Source organism: Platichthys flesus, chromosome 10 (assembly GCF_949316205.1).
Source record: "Platichthys flesus chromosome 10, fPlaFle2.1, whole genome shotgun sequence".
Taxonomy (NCBI): domain Eukaryota; kingdom Metazoa; phylum Chordata; class Actinopteri; order Pleuronectiformes; family Pleuronectidae; genus Platichthys; species Platichthys flesus.
The window spans coordinates 260,050-277,945 of record NC_084954.1 but is presented as its reverse complement, the minus strand read 5'-3'; the positions used below and the strand labels follow the sequence as shown (position 1 = coordinate 277,945).

General features: G+C 47.5%; 2 protein-coding genes across 2 annotated transcripts in view; one reads left to right on the top strand and one right to left on the bottom strand.

Annotated features, from left to right (window-relative positions):
• The window catches only part of LOC133962013 (myosin heavy chain, striated muscle-like), a 14,961-nt gene extending 13,074 nt beyond the window's left edge, over positions 1 to 1,887 (top strand). The window contains exon 22 of the mRNA XM_062397444.1: positions 1,758 to 1,887. The gene's annotated coding sequence lies outside the window, so the exon portion shown is untranslated. The remainder of the gene's footprint in view (positions 1 to 1,757) is intronic.
• The window catches only part of mapkbp1 (mitogen-activated protein kinase binding protein 1), a 21,717-nt gene extending 3,950 nt beyond the window's left edge, over positions 1 to 17,767 (bottom strand). The window contains exons 1-26 of the mRNA XM_062396909.1: positions 17,390 to 17,767; positions 16,499 to 16,590; positions 15,706 to 15,768; positions 15,431 to 15,488; positions 15,171 to 15,341; positions 13,732 to 13,869; positions 13,475 to 13,657; positions 11,154 to 11,314; positions 10,830 to 11,028; positions 10,533 to 10,667; positions 9,079 to 9,287; positions 8,905 to 8,996; positions 6,189 to 6,314; positions 5,996 to 6,066; positions 5,762 to 5,883; positions 4,923 to 4,998; positions 4,734 to 4,845; positions 3,282 to 3,345; positions 3,010 to 3,135; positions 2,499 to 2,617; positions 2,343 to 2,380; positions 2,102 to 2,242; positions 1,750 to 1,884; positions 684 to 811; positions 480 to 601; positions 90 to 251 (exon numbers count right to left, since the gene is read on the bottom strand). Coding sequence (XP_062252893.1) covers positions 90 to 251; positions 480 to 601; positions 684 to 811; positions 1,750 to 1,884; positions 2,102 to 2,242; positions 2,343 to 2,380; positions 2,499 to 2,617; positions 3,010 to 3,135; positions 3,282 to 3,345; positions 4,734 to 4,845; positions 4,923 to 4,998; positions 5,762 to 5,883; positions 5,996 to 6,066; positions 6,189 to 6,314; positions 8,905 to 8,996; positions 9,079 to 9,287; positions 10,533 to 10,667; positions 10,830 to 11,028; positions 11,154 to 11,314; positions 13,475 to 13,657; positions 13,732 to 13,869; positions 15,171 to 15,341; positions 15,431 to 15,488; positions 15,706 to 15,768; positions 16,499 to 16,590; positions 17,390 to 17,509 — 3,163 coding nt within the window. The 5' untranslated portion in view covers positions 17,510 to 17,767. The remainder of the gene's footprint in view (positions 1 to 89; positions 252 to 479; positions 602 to 683; positions 812 to 1,749; positions 1,885 to 2,101; positions 2,243 to 2,342; positions 2,381 to 2,498; positions 2,618 to 3,009; positions 3,136 to 3,281; positions 3,346 to 4,733; positions 4,846 to 4,922; positions 4,999 to 5,761; positions 5,884 to 5,995; positions 6,067 to 6,188; positions 6,315 to 8,904; positions 8,997 to 9,078; positions 9,288 to 10,532; positions 10,668 to 10,829; positions 11,029 to 11,153; positions 11,315 to 13,474; positions 13,658 to 13,731; positions 13,870 to 15,170; positions 15,342 to 15,430; positions 15,489 to 15,705; positions 15,769 to 16,498; positions 16,591 to 17,389) is intronic.
• Between the last annotated feature and the right edge of the window lie 129 nt (positions 17,768 to 17,896).

Sequence of the window (17,896 nt, the reverse complement as noted above, 5' to 3'; positions counted from 1 at the left end):
GGGTGGTGTTGAACGTTGGTTGGTTATACGATGGTGGGTGGTTGTGTACGATGGTGGGTGGGGTTGTACGTTGGTGGGTGGGGTTGTACCTGAGAGGTGGGACAGTGTGACAAAATGCTCTTTCAGGAAAGCTTCCTGGTCTGGAGTCTGAGGAACCTGCTGAGAGACTCCACCCCCTCCATCTACCTCCTCCTCCATCTCCTCCACCTCCAGCTCGGAGGAATGTCCGTCCACACTGAGACGCTCAGTGGCTGATTGATAGAGACAGAGCGACAGGTTAGACAATACTATCAGTACTACTCAATGTACTTTATCACTTTAATCCTTCAGTATTTATACAGTTATTAGTACTAGTTAGTTTTTTATAAACTTCTCTAACTGTAGGAAGGGACTTCACTGCTCTGATGTCATCGTTGTTTTGACTTGTTTATCCTCCGGAGACAAATAAAGTTCTTCTAGATTTGAATTGAACGTCTCACCGTCTCCTGCCGCTCGCTCTGGACTGGACGCTCTGGATCCGGGCGAGCAGCCGCTGTCCGGACTCGGTTTGTCCCGTCGTCCGTCCGCGGCATCAGGACACGCCTCCTTCACCTGGAACTCACTGACAGTAGTGGGTGGGGTTTAGAAGGGCGGGGACAGACTAACATCAGTAAATCCTGGAACTGGATTGGACGTCAACCTACCTGCCTGCCAGGCTTACTCTGTCCTCCCATTGGTCAGGATACAACACTGGGTTTTCCCTGTCTTTTTTGTGATTGGACAGCAGGATGAAATCAGGCCTCTGATTGGTCCTCAGCTCGTCGTCTTCCACCTGGATGCACAGAACCATTTATTCCAAAGTTCAGATATCGGATTGACGTGTGTGAACCTGGATCACAGATCTATAGAATCTACAGGATGAGTCATGAAACCATCACAGTCACTAAACACTGGTTTCCTGTGGATTCATGCTGCATCAGGAGAACACGCCCCCTTCTCACTGACGGCTGCGCAGGCTCTGGTCAGGTTCTGGTCCAGGCTCTGGTCCAGGCTCTGGGTCAGGCTGTGGTCCAGGCTCTTGGTCAGGTTCTGGTCCAGGCTCTGGTCCAGACTCTGGTCCATGTTCTGGGTCAGGTTCTGGGTCAGGCTCTGGTCCAGGCTCTGGTCCAGACTCTGGGTCAGGCTCTGGGTCAGGCTCTGGGTCAGGCTGTGGTCCAGGCTCTTGGTCAGGTTCTGGGTCAGGTTCTGGTCATTTAACACCTAGACCACTGCCCCTCCCTCCTGGCAGGTCAACCTGCTGCTGCCATCCGACCTGCAGCTCATCCAGAAACCACTCCCACTCTCTTCACTGGTTACCAGTAGCTGCCCTCATCCACTTAAAGACTCTATTACTTGGTACCGTGCTGTGACCGGATCGGGTCCAGTCTACATCCGGGACATGGTCCAGTCAAACATTACACCCCCCCCACCCACTCCGCTCTGCATCGACCAATTCAACATCACAACTGTTTCCTGTCCCGGCTCCTAAACGACATCAGGACAGGAAGTCCACACCTCGTCCTCCAGACTGAGGACACACCTCTTCAGACTAGAGCTTGAATAAAGTTTAAATAACCAGTGAGTTGCTCTTACTTACAGAACTTTGTAGTTTGAATTCTAGAAGCAAATAGTTCTTTCTTGATTCTTGTTGTGGTTTGTTCCTCATGGTTGATTCACTTATTGTGAGTCAGCTCAATGAAATGTACTTTACAATAATTCATCTTCTCTCACCTGTGCAGTGGTGACCTGCAGACTCATGGTGCTCCCCAGCTCCTGATTGGTCCTCCAAGGCCCCGCCTCCACACCCTGACAACCCTTCTGCTGACTGAAGGGGGAGGAGCTAACGCCAAGGGGGCAGGTCTTCGTCTGAGAGGGTGGGGCAGAGAGGAGCAGGAAGTTACTTGATCGCTCCAACCAAATTCTTTACAGAGCATTTGTAGAGGGACGGTTACTATCTCTGGTTTGAACTGGTTTATAATCGTTGGTTTTAAAAGTGGTAACTCCTGTAAACTGACAATAAAGGTTTTCATTTCAACATTATGCCTTTGATCCCATGTGATGAAAATGAATGGGTCTGGTTTACCTCCGCCTGCTCCACCTGCTGGTCAGCACAGAACGAGTCCAGCTGTCTCAGGTCCAACATGGAGGACACCATCAGGACACTGTCCCCGCTGCCCGTCCTCCTGGACCAGCGGCGGCGGGGGAGGCGACCGCCCGGCGCCTCCTGATGAGACAAAGGGTTGTTTCTGAGACTGATTCAATCTTAAATATTTAACTGATATTAAAAATGTTTTTTTAAACAACAGTTAAAATAATGTTCTGACCTTCGTGACCTCGGAGCAGAATGTCTCATCGTTCACGTCTGAGGGAAACAAACGTGTTATTTTTAACACTTGAACTGGTGAGGTCACTGGTTCCATCACGACACTTTATGTAAATGTGATAACTGTGACTTCATGATGGGAACCATGGAAACATGCCTGTCTGCTGCGTGCTCCCTGCTGTGACCTCATCAGGACAGCTTAGCTCCTCCTCCTCCTCCTTGTCGCTGTCAGACGACATGTTGACCACACGAGGAGACGACGCCTCCCTGCTGATTCTGAGGTGAAGAAAATTAAACCTTTTGATAAATCAAATGAATAAAGTAAAAACATTTCTGTGGATGTGACAAAGAAACAAGAATCTCTGAGATTCATCTCCGTGTTAAGCTGACAGCTACCAAACTGAATGTTGTGCTTTTACTTTGAAGAGGAAGTGTTAACAGAGTGATTCTGTGACTGCTGTCATGACGGCGATCAGTTCCTGTGTCTCAGTCACACACACACACACACACACACACACACACACACACACACACACACACACACACACACACACACACACACACACACACACACACACACACACACACACACACACACACACACACACACACACACACACACACACACACACACACACACACACACACACACACACACACACACACACCTGTGCCTCTCTGCTCTCTGCTGGGGATTCTGGGAGTTGAGGTTGTTGCTGGGAGGTCGAAGGTCAGCGAGCCGCTGCCTCATCCTGATGCTCAACTCTGGACTGAGACGCCACACGAAGACACAGCTGCACACACACAACAAATGAACAGATGAAGAGATGGAGAGATTGAGAGATGAACAGATGAAGTGATGAATTGATGAAGTGATGAGGTGATGAAGTAATAGATGAACAGATGAACAGATGGAGGGATGGAGGGACGGAGGACCTACCTGTCTCCAGAGACAGTGATCAGGTGTCTACAGTCTCGACTGAACTTCAAACCTGTGACGATCTCTGACACAGAAACAAAGTGGAATCACTCACTGGTTCAAACACATCAGGAATTATCATGATATTAATTTTCACATACGTAATACATATATTTATCTTCTTATGTACATTTCTGTCGGACCTATTATCCCACATGTATCAACTGAATGGATTTTAAACTGGTGACATCACACAAGGACTTGATGACATCATCACACGTTTTTGACTGTACAATGCATTTTAAAGTTATTTGTTCATTTTCTCAAAAGTATTTGTTTTGAATTCCTCTCCATATTCAAGATGTGTGGTTTTAGGACATTATTAAAAAAAAAAGACTATTTTACATGATTGATTTCTGGGATTTATTTGCGTTTATGCTTTGATGTTTACAGGATAAATAACAAAAGGATGGATGGAGTCGTGTGAGGGGCGTTTTACTGTAAATAAAGTTCTATTAGAGAAACATGCAACACTACATTCATAGTGATTCATGTCCACAGAGAGAAATGATGATCTGAACCAGTGTTAATTTTGGCAGCTATTTTTGATTTAGTCTTAGTCTTTTGACGGAAATGCATATTAGTTTTAGTCACATTTTAGTCATTTTTATCCTTCTTAGTTTTAGTCTAGTTTTAGTCACATTTAATAGCCACATTAAACTCCTTTTCTAAAAAAACATATAGCTGCAGCCTAATAGCTTAAAAATATATATTTAATTTGAAATGTGAAAACAAATAGGGAGAGCAGGTCAGACTGGAGCCGGACACAGAAACTGAACATCGGTAGAAACCAACTGCAGCTTCTGCTCCGATCAAGAAGCTGAGGCGCTGATCTCAGATCAGCTGAGACCAGAGAAACTCTGTGTTTTCACTGTTTCCATAGTTAAGAAGCAGTCGGTCACTGAGAGGCTGCTCATAGAGAACGAGCTCTGATCTCACTGTGTCTCTCTGAGCGAGTGCGCGAGTCGGGGGGCGGAGCTACGGACCGGAGCGCTATATGGGGCGCACACACACACACACACACACACACACACACACACACACACACACACACACACACACACACACACACACACACACACACACACACACACACACACACACACACACACACACACACACACACACACACACACACACACACACACACACACACACACACACACACACACACTCACTCGCCCGCTCCTGATACTTCATGACGGCCTGACACGATGTTTTAAAAATTATTGTGACTTAATCAACCACCAACATTTTCGTCTCGTCTCGTCAACGAAAATTAAAATAGATTTCGTCATAGTTTTTATTTTCAAAGATTCGTTTTCGTTACGTCTTCGTCATGGAAAAAAGGTCGTTAACGAATTTATTTCGTCATAGTCTTCGTCAACGAAATTAACACTGATCTGAACTGACCCGAGTGTCCGAACATGGTGGCCACGCACTCTCCAGAGTAGAAGTCAAATATACTGATGTTCTTGTCTGAGCAGGAGGTGGCGATGTAGAGTCCTGACGGGTCGATCTGCACCTGAGGACGACAGGAAGAGTTCACACCTCTGTACTGGGACCAGTCACTGGGGGACGTCAGCCAGCAGCAGGGCCTACCTTGATGAGCGTCCCGTCCTCGCCTTGGGAGCCTTTATACATCTTCTTCTGTTTCCCATTACTGATGTTAAAGATCCTGAGAGGACGAGCACAACAACCAGTTCAACACAATCACTCTGGTGAATATGAGCTTTACAATAACATGTGATTGATCGTCCGACTCTGATTTCATTGGTCAATGACAATAACTGTAAATTAGATGATGACATGTCTCCACTTCCTGTTGTGTGAACATGAAGATAAAATCTTAGATTTTTGAAAACACTGCCATCTTGTGGCGATGATGTCATTTACAGTCAGCGTCTGTGGAGTGGAGCTGTGGCCTTAAGGCCCCGCCCATACACACTCTCGACCAATCAGGAGTCAGTCTCAGTCTGTTTTTATATCATCAAATAACTGATTCAAACCAAACTGATCAGAAACATGAACAAACATCAGAGAAAGAAGAACGAGCTGAAAGACACAAACATCTTTACAAACATTTATTTAACGTCTATTTTGATATTTTAGTTTGGTTCATGTCCCATCTGCTGACATGGAGGAGGTTTATAAACTATAATGCATCCGGCCACCAGGGGGCGATGAAGATGTTGTTTAGTATATCAAAGCTTAGCTTCATTTTTATAGCAGACGAAGAAGTCATAATGCTGCTAATTCTAATCCTTAAATAATCCCACACACACACACACACACACACACACACACACACACACACACACACACACACACACACACACACACACACACACACACACACACACACACACACACACACACACACACACACACACACACACACACACACACACACACACACACACACACACACACACACACACCTGATGCTGCGGTCCTGACAGCCCACTGCTGCGTACTTCCTGGTCGGCTCGATGTCCATGTCGTACAGAGTCACCTTCCTGACCACGTGATGAGTCCGAGTGAACTCCAACCCCTTCTCCACCTGCCCCCCCGAGGAGACAAACAAACAGGTGTCTCAGTGTGGCCAGGTTAGGACAGTGTGTCTCAGATGTCTCAGTGTGGACAGGAGAGGACAAGTGTCTCAGGTGTCTCACCTTCTGAGCTGTGCGGAAGTAGACGCTCTTGTCGGCGCCGCAGCTGATCATCCTCACTTTGCCGTCATTGGCTGAAAGACACAAAGATGATGATGATGACCGAGGACGAGACGTCTCTTTCATTGTAAAAAACTAGGAGACAATACTCGAGTACATCTCTACAGTAAAAGTACTCAGTTACTTTGAGACTGACCGGTGAATCTAACAGCTGTTATGGAGGACGAGTGTTCGTCCAGAGTCTGGACCAGACTGTAGTCTCTGTCCACATCCAGGACATGGATGAGACGGTCCCGACCTGCTGTGGCTAGTAACTGGAGACCTGGAGACAGGTAGAGAGACAGAGACAAGTACAGACAGGTACAGACAGACAGAGACAAGTACAGACAGACACGTACAGAGAGACAGGAACAGAGAGACAGGTAGAGAGAGACAGAGACAAGTACAGACAGGTACAGACAGACAGAGACAAGTACAGACAAACAGGAACAGAGAGACAGGTACAGAGAGACAGGTAGAGAGAGACAGAGACAAGCACAGACAGGTACAGACAGACAGAGACAAGTACAGACAAACAGGTACAGACAGACAGGAACAGAGAGACAGGTACAGAGAGACAGAGACAAGTACAGACAGACAGAGACAAGTACAGACAAACAGGAACAGAGAGACAGGTACAGAGAGAAATCATTGTTAAACGTAATTTATACACATGACCGGGGTTCATGTTGTGTGTAGGGTTCTATGTTGTTACACGTTGTGTGTAGGGTTCTATGTTGTTACACGTTGTGTGTAGGAGTTCTATGTTGTTACATGTTGTGTGTAGGGTTCTATGTTGTTACATGTTGTGTGTAGGGTACTATGTTGTTACATGTTGTGTGTAGGGTTCTATGTTGTTACACGTTGTGTGTAGGAGTTCTATGTTGTTACACGTTGTGTGTAGGGTTCTATGTTGTTACATGTTGTGTGTAGGGTCCTATGTTGTTACATGTTGTGTGTACAGGTTCTATGTTGTTACACGTTGTGTGTAGGGTTCTATGTTGTTACACGTTGTGTGTAGGGTTCTATGTTGTTACACGTTGTGTGTAGGAGTTCTATGTTGTTACATGTTGTGTGTAGGGTTCTATGTTGTTACATGTTGTGTGTAGGGTACTATGTTGTTACATGTTGTGTGTAGGGTTCTATGTTGTTACACGTTGTGTGTAGGAGTTCTATGTTGTTACACGTTGTGTGTAGGGTTCTATGTTGTTACATGTTGTGTGTAGGGTCCTATGTTGTTACATGTTGTGTGTACAGGTTCTATGTTGTTACACGTTGTGTGTAGGGTTCTATGTTGTTACATGTTGTGTGTACAGGTTCTATGTTGTTACATGTTGTGTGTATGAGTTCTATGTTGTTACATGTTGTGTGTACAGGTCCTATGTTGTTACATGTTGTGTGTACAGGTTCTATGTTGTTACACGTTGTGTGTAGGAGTTCTATGTTGTTACATGTTGTGTGTACAGGTTCTATGTTGTTACACGTTGTGTGTACAGGTCCTATGTTGTTACATGTTGTGTGTATGAGTCTATGTTGTTACATGTTGTGCGTACAGGTCCTATGTTGTTACATGTTGTGTGTAGGGTCCTATGTTGTTACATGTTGTGTGTACAGGTTCTATGTTGTTACATGTTGTGTGTATGAGTTCTATGTTGTTACATGTTGTGTGTACAGGTTCTATGTTGTTACATGTTGTGTGTAGGGTTCTATGTTGTTACATGTTGTGTGTACAGGTTCTATGTTGTTACATGTTGTGTGTACAGGTTCTATGTTGTTACATGTTGTGTGTACAGGTTCTATGTTGTTACATGTTGTGTGGGGAGAGCGTGGCCTAGGGGATAGAGCGGGTGCTCTGCAACAAGAAGGTCGCCGGTTCGAATCCCACTCTATCCCATCTGCATGCCTAAGTGTCCATGGCAAGATACTGAACCCCTAGATGGCCCCTTATAAAATGATGTGTTCTAAAAATGTAAGTCGCTTTGGATAAAAGCGTCAGCTAAATGACATGTAATGTAATGTAGGGTACTATGTTGTTACATGTTGTGTGTAGGGTTCTATGTTGTTACATGTTGTGTGTAGGGTTCTATGTTGTTACACGTTGTGTGTAGGAGTTCTATGTTGTTACACGTTGTGTGTAGGGTACTATGTTGTTACATGTTGTGTGTAGGGTTCTATGTTGTTACACGTTGTGTGTAGGGTTCTATGTTGTTACATGTTGTGTGTAGGGTCCTATGTTGTTACATGTTGTGTGTACAGGTTCTATGTTGTTACATGTTGTGTGTATGAGTTCTATGTTGTTACATGTTGTGTGTACAGGTTCTATGTTGTTACACGTTGTGTGTACAGGTCCTATGTTTTTACATGTTGTGTGTATGAGTCTATGTTGTTACATGTTGTGCGTACAGGTCCTATGTTGTTACATGTTGTGTGTACAGGTTCTATGTTGTTACACGTTGTGTGTAGGAGTTCTATGTTGTTACATGTTCTGTGTATTAGTTCTATGTTGTTACATGTTTTGTGTACAGGTTCTATGTTGTTACATGTTGTGTGTAGGGTTCTATGTTGTTACACGTTGTGTGTAGGGTTCTATGTTGTTACACGTAGTGTGTAGGGTTCTATGTTGTTACACGTAGTGTGTAGGGTTCTATGTTGTTACACGTAGTGTGTAGGGTTCTATGTTGTTTCACGTTGAGTGTAGGGTTCTATGTTGTTACACATAGTGTGTAGGGTTCTATGTTGTTACACGTTGTGTGTAGGGTTCTATGTTGTTACACGTAGTGTGTAGGGTTCTATGTTGTTACACGTAGTGTGTAGGGTTCTATGTTGTTACACGTTGTGTGTAGGGTTCTATGTTGTTACACGTTGTGTCTCACCAGTTTCTGGTTTGGAAAACTCGAGGCACAGAATCTCGGAGTCGTGAGCCTGAACGTTCATGATCTCCTCCATACTGTGCAGGTCATGGATCCTACAACACGTCACACAATCAACAAATGTCCTAGAATGTGGTTCAATCATCAGACAGACCCCCTACACGGGCCCCTCCTCACCTTAGGACCCCCATGCGGTCTCCAGAAGCCAGATGTTGTCCATCAGGACTGACAGCCAGGGACCTGATGCCGGTCCTGCTCTGGTCTGGCTGCTGCCCCTCGGAGCCCGATGACCCCCCCTTCTCCGTGTTGCCCCCGGTACCAGCGAGACCCTCCGTGTCCAGCAGGCTCGATCGCTGAGCGTCCATGTAAATGACCTTCTGCAGGTCCTGAGGTCAGAGGTCAAAGGTCAGAGTCAGGTGAGGAGGTTCTCAATTCGGAAATACAGGTGTAGATGTGTGTGTGTGTTCAGGTGTAGGTGCGTGTGTACAAGTGCAGGTGCGTGTGTACAAGGGTAGATGTGTGTGTGTACAGGTGTAGATGTGTGTCTGTGTACAGGTGTAGATGTGTGTGTTCAGGTGTAGATGTGTGTGTTCAGGTGTAGATGTGTGTCTGTGTTCAGGTGTAGATGTGTGTGTTCAGGTGTAGGTGCGTGTGTACAAGTGTAGATGTGTGTGTGTACAGGTGTAGATGTGTGTGTTCAAGTGTAAGTGCGTGTGTACAAGTGTAGATGTGTGTGTGTTCAGGTGTAGACGCGTGTGTACAGGTGTAGATGTGTGTCTGTGTTCAGGTGTAGGTGCGTGTGTACAAGTGCAGGTGCGTGTGTACAAGGGTAGATGTGTGTGTGTACAGGTGTAGATGTGTGTCTGTGTTCAGGTGTAGATGTGTGTGTTCAGGTGTAGATGTGTGTGTTCAGGTGTAGATGTGTGTCTGTGTTCAGGTGTAGATGTGTGTGTTCAGGTGTAGGTGCGTGTGTACAAGTGTAGATGTGTGTGTGTACAGGTGTAGATGTGTGTGTTCAGGTGTAGGTGCGTGTGTACAAGTGTAGATGTGTGTGTGTACAGGTGTAGATGTGTGTGTGTACAGGTGTAGATGTGTGTGTGTTCAGGTGTAGGTGCGTGTGTACAAGTGCAGGTGCGTGTGTACAAGGGTAGATGTGTGTGTGTACAGGTGTAGATGTGTGTCTGTGTTCAGGTGTAGATGTGTGTGTTCAGGTGTAGATGTGTGTGTTCAGGTGTAGATGTGTGTCTGTGTTCAGGTGTAGATGTGTGTGTTCAGGTGTAGGTGCGTGTGTACAAGTGTAGATGTGTGTGTGTACAGGTGTAGATGTGTGTGTTCAATTGTAAGTGCGTGTGTACAAGTGTAGATGTGTGTGTGTTCAGGTGTAGACGCGTGTGTACAGGTGTAGATGTGTGTCTGTGTACAGGTGTAGATGTGTGTGTGTACAGGTGTAGATGTGTGTGTACAAGTGTAGACGCCTGTGTACAGGTGTAGATGTGTGTCTGTGTTCAGGTGTAGATGTGTGTGTGTACAAGTGTAGATGTGTGTGTGTACAGGTGTAGATGTGTGTGTACAGGTGTAGATGTGTGTGTGTACAGGTGTAGATGTGTGTGTGTACAGGTGTGTTGTCCTACGTGGCTCAGGATGTTCCTGTTGAGGGACGTGTGTCCATCGAGGTTCCACAGTCGGATGGTGTTGTCTGAGGAGCAGGACAGGAAGGAGCTGGGGGGGAGACACCCCTCTCTTCCCCCTCCTCCCTCTGGAGACACCTGCAGGAGACAGCAGGGGGCGCTCATGTATTTTTCCAACCTAAAACTCGGGTGAATTCATCCGTTGATAAATTATTTTATTATGATCAACACAATTCTATCCTCAGATAATCCACTCACTCACACACTCACACACACACACACACAGACACACACACTGACCTCCACACTCCACACACAGGACGAGTGGTAGAGGGCGGAGTAGAGTTTTCCCGCCCTGCGGGGGTCCCTGACGTCTCGGACGTCCCAAACATAAACGCTGTGGTCGTTGTAGACACAGGACAACCAGCGGTTGGTGGGGTCATAGGTCACCGCCACCGTGTCCGGGTATCGAGCCTCCGGCCTGCAGGAGAACAGCTGACTGGGGGGGGGGGGGGTAGACGAGGGGGAAGTGGGGGGGTGGGGGTGGAGTCAGGATAAAGACCGAACTGACCCGGGTCCACTGGTTGTCTCAGGTGTGTGTGTGTGTGTGTGTGTGTGTGTTACCTGGCGTCAACCATACTGGCGATGTCCGCTCCCAGTGGGTGTGGGCGGGGCAGCGTGCAGATGAAGTGCAGGTTGACGGGGCTGAACGCTCGGACAGCTCCGTCAGAACAACCACAGAATATCAACTCGTCTGTAACAGACAGACAGGTGGCCTGAGACGTCTGAGGACAGACAGGTGGACAGACACAGACAGGTCAGTTAGAGGATGGTTGAGCTCTGGTGTTCTGTCTGAAACAGTACTGTGTCAGTACTGTGTCAGTACAGACAGACAGACAGACAGACAGACAGACAGACAGACAGGCCGGCAGGCAGGCAGGCAGACAGACATACAGACACAGACAGACACAGACAGACAGGTACAGACAGACAGACAGACAGACAGACAGGCACAGACAGACAGACAGACAGGTACAGACAGACAGACAGACAGACAGACAGACAGACAGACAGACAGGTACAGACAGGTACAGACAGGTACAGACAGACAGACAGACAGACAGACAGACAGACAGACAGGTACAGTCTCAAGCTGAAGTGACAGAGTCCAGGTGGCGACTTACTGAGGCAGAGTCAACGCTCTGAACAGGAAGCAGAGGAGTAAACAGAGGAGGAAGCACAGGAGGAAGCATAGGAGGAAACAGAGGAGGAAACAGAGGAGGAAACAGAGGAGGAAGCAGAGGAAGTAACAAAGGAGGGAACAGAGGAAGAAACAGAGGAAGAAAAAGAGGAAAAAACAGAGGAGGAAACATAGGAGGAAGCACAGGAGGAAGCATATGAGGAAACAGAGGAGGAAACAGAGGAGGAAACAGAGGAGGAAGCAGAGAAGGAAACAGAGGAGGAAACAGAAGAGGAAACAGAGGAAGTAAAAAGAGGAGGAAACAGAGGAGGAAGCAGAGAAGGAAGCAGAGGAGGAAATAGAGGAGAAAACAGAGGAGGAAGCAGAGAAGGAAACAGAGGAGGAAACAGAGGAGGAAGCAGAGGAAGTAACAGAGGAGGAAACAGAGGAGGAAGCAGAGAAGGAAGCAGAGGAGGAAGCACAGGAGGAAACAGAGGAAGAAACAGAGGAAGAAAAAGAGGAGAAAACAGAGGAGGAAGCATAGGAGAAAGCACAGGAGGAAGCATAGGAGGAAACAGAGGAGGAAACAGAGAAGGAAACAGAGGAGGAAACAGAGGAGGAAACAGAGGAAGTAACAGAGGAAGAAAAAGAGGAGGAAACAGAGGAGGAAGCAGAGGAAGTAACAAAGGAGGGAACAGAGGAAGAAACAGAGGAAGAAAAAGAGGAGAAAACAGAGGAGGAAGCATAGGAGGAAGCACAGGAGGAAGCATATGAGGAAACAGAGGAGGAAACAGAGGAGGAAGCAGAGAAGGAAACAGAGGAGGAAACAGAGGAGGAAACAGAGGAAGTAAAAAGAGGAGGAAACAGAGGAGGAAGCAGAGAAGGAAGCAGAGGAGGAAATAGAGGAGAAAACAGAGGAGGAAGCAGAGAAGGAAACAGAGGAGGAAACAGAGGAGGAAGCAGAGGAAGTAACAGAGGAGGAAACAGAGGAGGAAGCAGAGAAGGAAGCAGAGGAGGAAGCACAGGAGGAAGCATAGGAGGAAACAGAGGAAGAAACAGAGGAAGAAAAAGAGGAGAAAACAGAGGAGGAAGCATAGGAGAAAGCACAGGAGGAAGCATAGGAGGAAACAGAGGAGGAAACAGAGAAGGAAACAGAGGAGGAAACAGAGGAGGAAACAGAGGAAGTAACAGAGGAAGAAAAAGAGGAGGAAACAGAGGAGGAAGCATAGGAGGAAGCACAGGAGGAAACAGAAGAGGAAACAGAGGAAGTAACAGAGGAAGAAAAAGAGGAGGAAACAGAGGAGGAAGCAGAGGAGGAAGCAGAGGAGGAAGCAGAGGAGGAAACAGAGAAGGAAACAGAGGAGGAAACAGAGGAGGAAGCAGAGGAGGAAGCACAGGAGGAAACAGAGGAGGAAACAGAGGAAGTAACAGAGGAAGAAAAAGAGGAGGAAACAGAGGAGGAAGCAGAGGAGGAAGCAGAGGAGGAAGCAGAGGAGGAAACAGAGGAGGAAACAGAGGAGGAAGCATTAAAGCTTAAGTGACGTTTTACAGTCTGTGACATCATGTATGAGGAGGAGCTCTGTCTATGATACATGAACTCAGCAAACATGCTGTGTGTGTGTGTGTGTGTGTGTCTGTGTGTGTGTGTTTAACATATGAACGTCACATTGAGGTGAATCAGATTTGAATCAATATCAAGATCAATGTAAATTGATTGACATGATAATATTAACGTTACTAACAGTCTGTTCTTGCTCTGACTCACCCTTAGCTCCACCCACTTGTCGAGGAGGCGTCGGTCGTTGAACTCACACAGCAGACCGGAGGAGGTGATGCAGAAGGTGGAGGAGGCCTGTCGGCCACGCCCACACGCCACGTCGCTGAAGAAGTTGTTCCTGAGCTCTCCCAGCAGCCCCGAGCGCCCCAGCAGAGGCACGGTGGCGTTCACCTGCAAACCAGCAGAGCGGTGAGAACAACAGTCACCGCACACTCGCTCCAAACTGCACCGGCGGAGGCGGGAACCTTGGAGGTCTTGGCGTGATCCAGGTACCAGAACTTGACGTGGCGATTTCCAGCAGTAACAAAATAGGAGCTGTCGTCTGAGAAGGACACAGCCGTCACTTTACTGGAAACTTTATTGGCTGCAACAACGATGTTTTTCTGATAAACAGAGGAGGAGATCAGAGAAGAGGAGATCAGAGAGGAGGAGATCCGAGAGGAGGAGATCATACAAGAGATCAAACAGGAGGAGATCATAAAGGAGGAGTTCCGAGAGGTGGAGAGTGGAGGAGATCAGAGAGGAGGAGATAATACAGGAGGAGATCAGAGTGGAGGAGATCATACAGGAGGAGCTCAGAGAGGAGGAGATCAGAGAGGAGGAGATCCGAGAGGAGATCATACAGGAGGAGATCATACAGGAGGAGATCCGACAGGAGGAGAGTGGAGGAGATCAGAGAGGAGGAGCTCAGAGAGGAGGAGATCATACAGGAGGAGTTCCGAGAGGAGATCATACAGGAGATCAAACAGGAGGAGATCATAAAGGAGGAGTTCCGAGAGGTGGAGAGTGGAGGAGATCAGAGAGGAGGAGATCATACAGGAGGAGATCAGAGTGGAGGAGATCATACAGGAGGAGCTCAGAGAGGAGGAGATCCGAGAGGAGATCAGAGAAGAGGAGCTCAGAGAGGAGGAGATCCGAGAGGAGATCAGAGAAGAGGAGCTCCGAGAGGAGATCATACAGGAGGAGATCATACAGGAGGAGATCATACAGGAGGAGCTCAGAGAGGAGGAGATCAGAGAAGAGGAGCTCAGAGAGGAGGAGATCATACAGGAGGAGATCATAAAGGAGGAGTTCCGAGAGGTGGAGAGTGGAGGAGATCAGAGAGGAGGAGATCATACAGGAGGAGATCAGAGTGGAGGAGATCATACAGGAGGAGCTCAGAGAGGAGGAGATCCGAGAGGAGATCAGAGAAGAGGAGCTCAGAGAGGAGGAGATCCGAGAGGAGATCAGAGAGGAGGAGATCCGAGAGGAGATCATACAGGAGGAGATCATACAGGAGGAGATCCGACAGGAGGAGATCCGACAGGAGGAGAGTGGAGGAGATCAGAGAAGAGGAGCTCAGAGAGGAGGAGATCATACAGGAGGAGTTCCGAGAGGAGATCATACAGGAGATCAAACAGGAGGAGATCATAAAGGAGGAGTTCCGAGAGTTGGAGAGTGGAGGAGATCAGAGAGGAGGAGATCATACAGGAGGAGATCAGAGTGGAGGAGATCCGAGAGGAGATCAGAGAGGAGGAGATCATACAGGAGGAGCTCAGAGAGGAGGAGATCCGAGAGGAGATCAGAGAAGAGGAGCTCAGAGAGGAGGAGATCCGAGAGGAGATCAGACAGGAGGAGATCAGAGAGGAGGAGCTCAGCGAGTCACAGTACTCAGTTACTCTCGGTACTCAGTTACTCTCGGTACCTTCCAGTTCCACACGTTCACCATCATGTCGTGCTGGTACCCGACGCTGATGATGTATTTTCCATTTGGAGAAAACGTGACGCAGGAGATTCCATATTTATGTTCCTGCAGCTCGGCGACCTGGAGCCGCTCTGACACCTCCCACACCCGGACCGCCGGCACGTGGCCACTCTGATGGGGGGGGCAAACATACCAACTGTATATAGATATCAGATATATATTTGTTTTCATATTTCTACTTATAGTCAAAAGTCGCTCACCTCTCCTGTAACCACGAACCGCCCATCTGGAGAGAACGCTAACGTGGTGATCGCCTTCCTGAAACAGACACATCATATTATTATACATTTCTAAAGCCCATATTCACAACTATGTCAATTTGATCCACTGTACCAATTGTTTTTTAAACATTACTGAGGTGAGGCACAACGAAATGCTTCCATTAAAACTTAATTAACCTTCAACCTTTATTTAACAGGAAGTGGTCACATAGCAGAAGTACAGACAGAGAGCTGATTGGCTGAGGGGGTTTCACCTGGAGCTGTTGAAGATGTGATGCTGTTTGTTCTTCCGAGGATTCAGCAGGACAACAACACACCTGTGTGTACACATGCACACACACAAACACACATTATCCCAATGAGTCATCAGGCTGAGACTCACGAGTGTGTGTCTGCTGACTGTGTGCAGCTGAGTCAGCAAACAATTATATTCTTCCTCATCACACACACACACACACACACACACACACACACACACACACACACACACACACACACACACACACACACACACACACACACACACACACACACACACACACACACACACACACACACACACACACACACACACACACACACACACACACACACCCCCCCCTATAGTTCAGGACTCTCATTGACATAATTCCTAAACCAAAGTCTTAACCCTCAAAAGCCAATGATCAGACAAAATGTCCTCACAATGACCTCACTTCATCTGACTTCACTTCGTCTGAATTCTCTTCTTCTGACCTCACTTCTTCTGACTTCACTTCTTCTGACTTCACTTCTCTTCGTCTGACCTCACTTCTTCTGACTTCACTTCTCTTCTTCTGACCTCACTTCGTCTGACCTCACTTCATCTGACCTCAATTCGTCTGACCTCACTTCTTCTGACCTCACTTCTTCTGACTTCACTTCTCTTCTTCTGACTTCACTTCTCTTCGTCTGACCTCACTTCGTCTGACTTCACTTCTCTTCTTCTGACCTCACTTCGTCTGACCTCACTTCGTCTGACTTCACTTCTCAGCGGCTCCAGTCTACCCCAGTTCCTCCAGTTCTCACCCTGCAGGATAAGCCAACAGTCCAGTTCTGGGGTCGCAGGCCAGGGCTCGGTTCCCTGGAGCTGTGATTCCCAGAACCTTCTCCAAGGTCACCTGGAAAACAGAAGGTCAGAGGTCAGGCACAGGTTCCACCTCCTTCGTTAAAGGATTCTGAAGAGAACCTCCTCATGACATGGAACCCCTGAGGCCCCCTCTTCTGTCGGGGGGTCTCTGGGACAGTAGGAGGCCTCGTGATCAAGTATTAGCTCTGACTCACTGACACTCTGTTAGCATGTTAGCATGTTAGCATTTAATCAGCTTCTTCACATGAGAAACACAAACACTGGAGTTCATGTTTTCAAACCACTTCAGTTTCCTGTCGAACTTCACGTGACAGTTAGTTATCGGCTGATGGTTGACACAAGTGAGTCGCACACGAATCAACACAAAACCAACTCAGCAGGTTCAACAAGTTCTTTTGTTTACAAAGGTTTAGTCAGTGTGAAGAGACACAACGATCAGGTTCTGTGTTCACGACTCACAACCTTTTCAACATGGACGACAACAACGTGACGATTGTTACTGTGACAGTTTGTCTACACAACACGTGATGCTGTTCTGACCTCCATCAAGGGTCAGTCATGTGAGAACAAGCTCCTCCTCTGATGACCTCTGACCTCCTGGCATGTGTGTCTATCTACATCATGAGGTCAGTTGTGGTTCTTACCATCTTTGTGAGGACATGTTTCGTGGTCCTCTCAAAGAGTTTGAGAGTTAGGACTGATTCAGGAACAGGTGAAGGTTAGTTAGGGTTAGTTATTTAGTTGTGATGGTTAGGGTTAGGGGGAGGGGCTAGATGTATGTGACTGGGTTAGGGTTAGGTGTGTGCATGTGTGGGCATGTGCACGCGCACCTTGTCGCTGATGTCCTCTTTGTGTCGGGCAGTGTGGCCCCGCCTCCTCAGTTTGATTGACGGGGATCGCAGCAGGTTCTTGATTCGACTGCGGATTGTTCCGCTTCCGTCCGCGGCCATCGCGTCGCTAGCTGCGCTGCTAGCTGCGCTGCTAGCTGCTCCTCTCAGCGGCTCGAGTCTCTCTCCTGCGCCGGCGCTGCTGCAGCTGCTGCTGCGGTCATTCCGTCCGCGAGCCGGGCCGAGCCGGGCCTGAGGGTTTAGCTGACCTGGTCTTGGACTGATCCGGATCACGGGCCCCGGTTCCGCCGCTGCTCCGCATCGTATTTCTCCGACGCAGCGAAGAACTGAGACGCTTTGGATCCAACACGACCCCGACAAGCTAGCTTCCGAACAGCCAACACTTCCGGTGTGGCTTTTCAAAATAATACCTTCTGAAAGCTCAGTTTATATCCTATTATAATTTTAATTGTGGGATTTATGACAGGAAAATATTAGAGTAATACGACA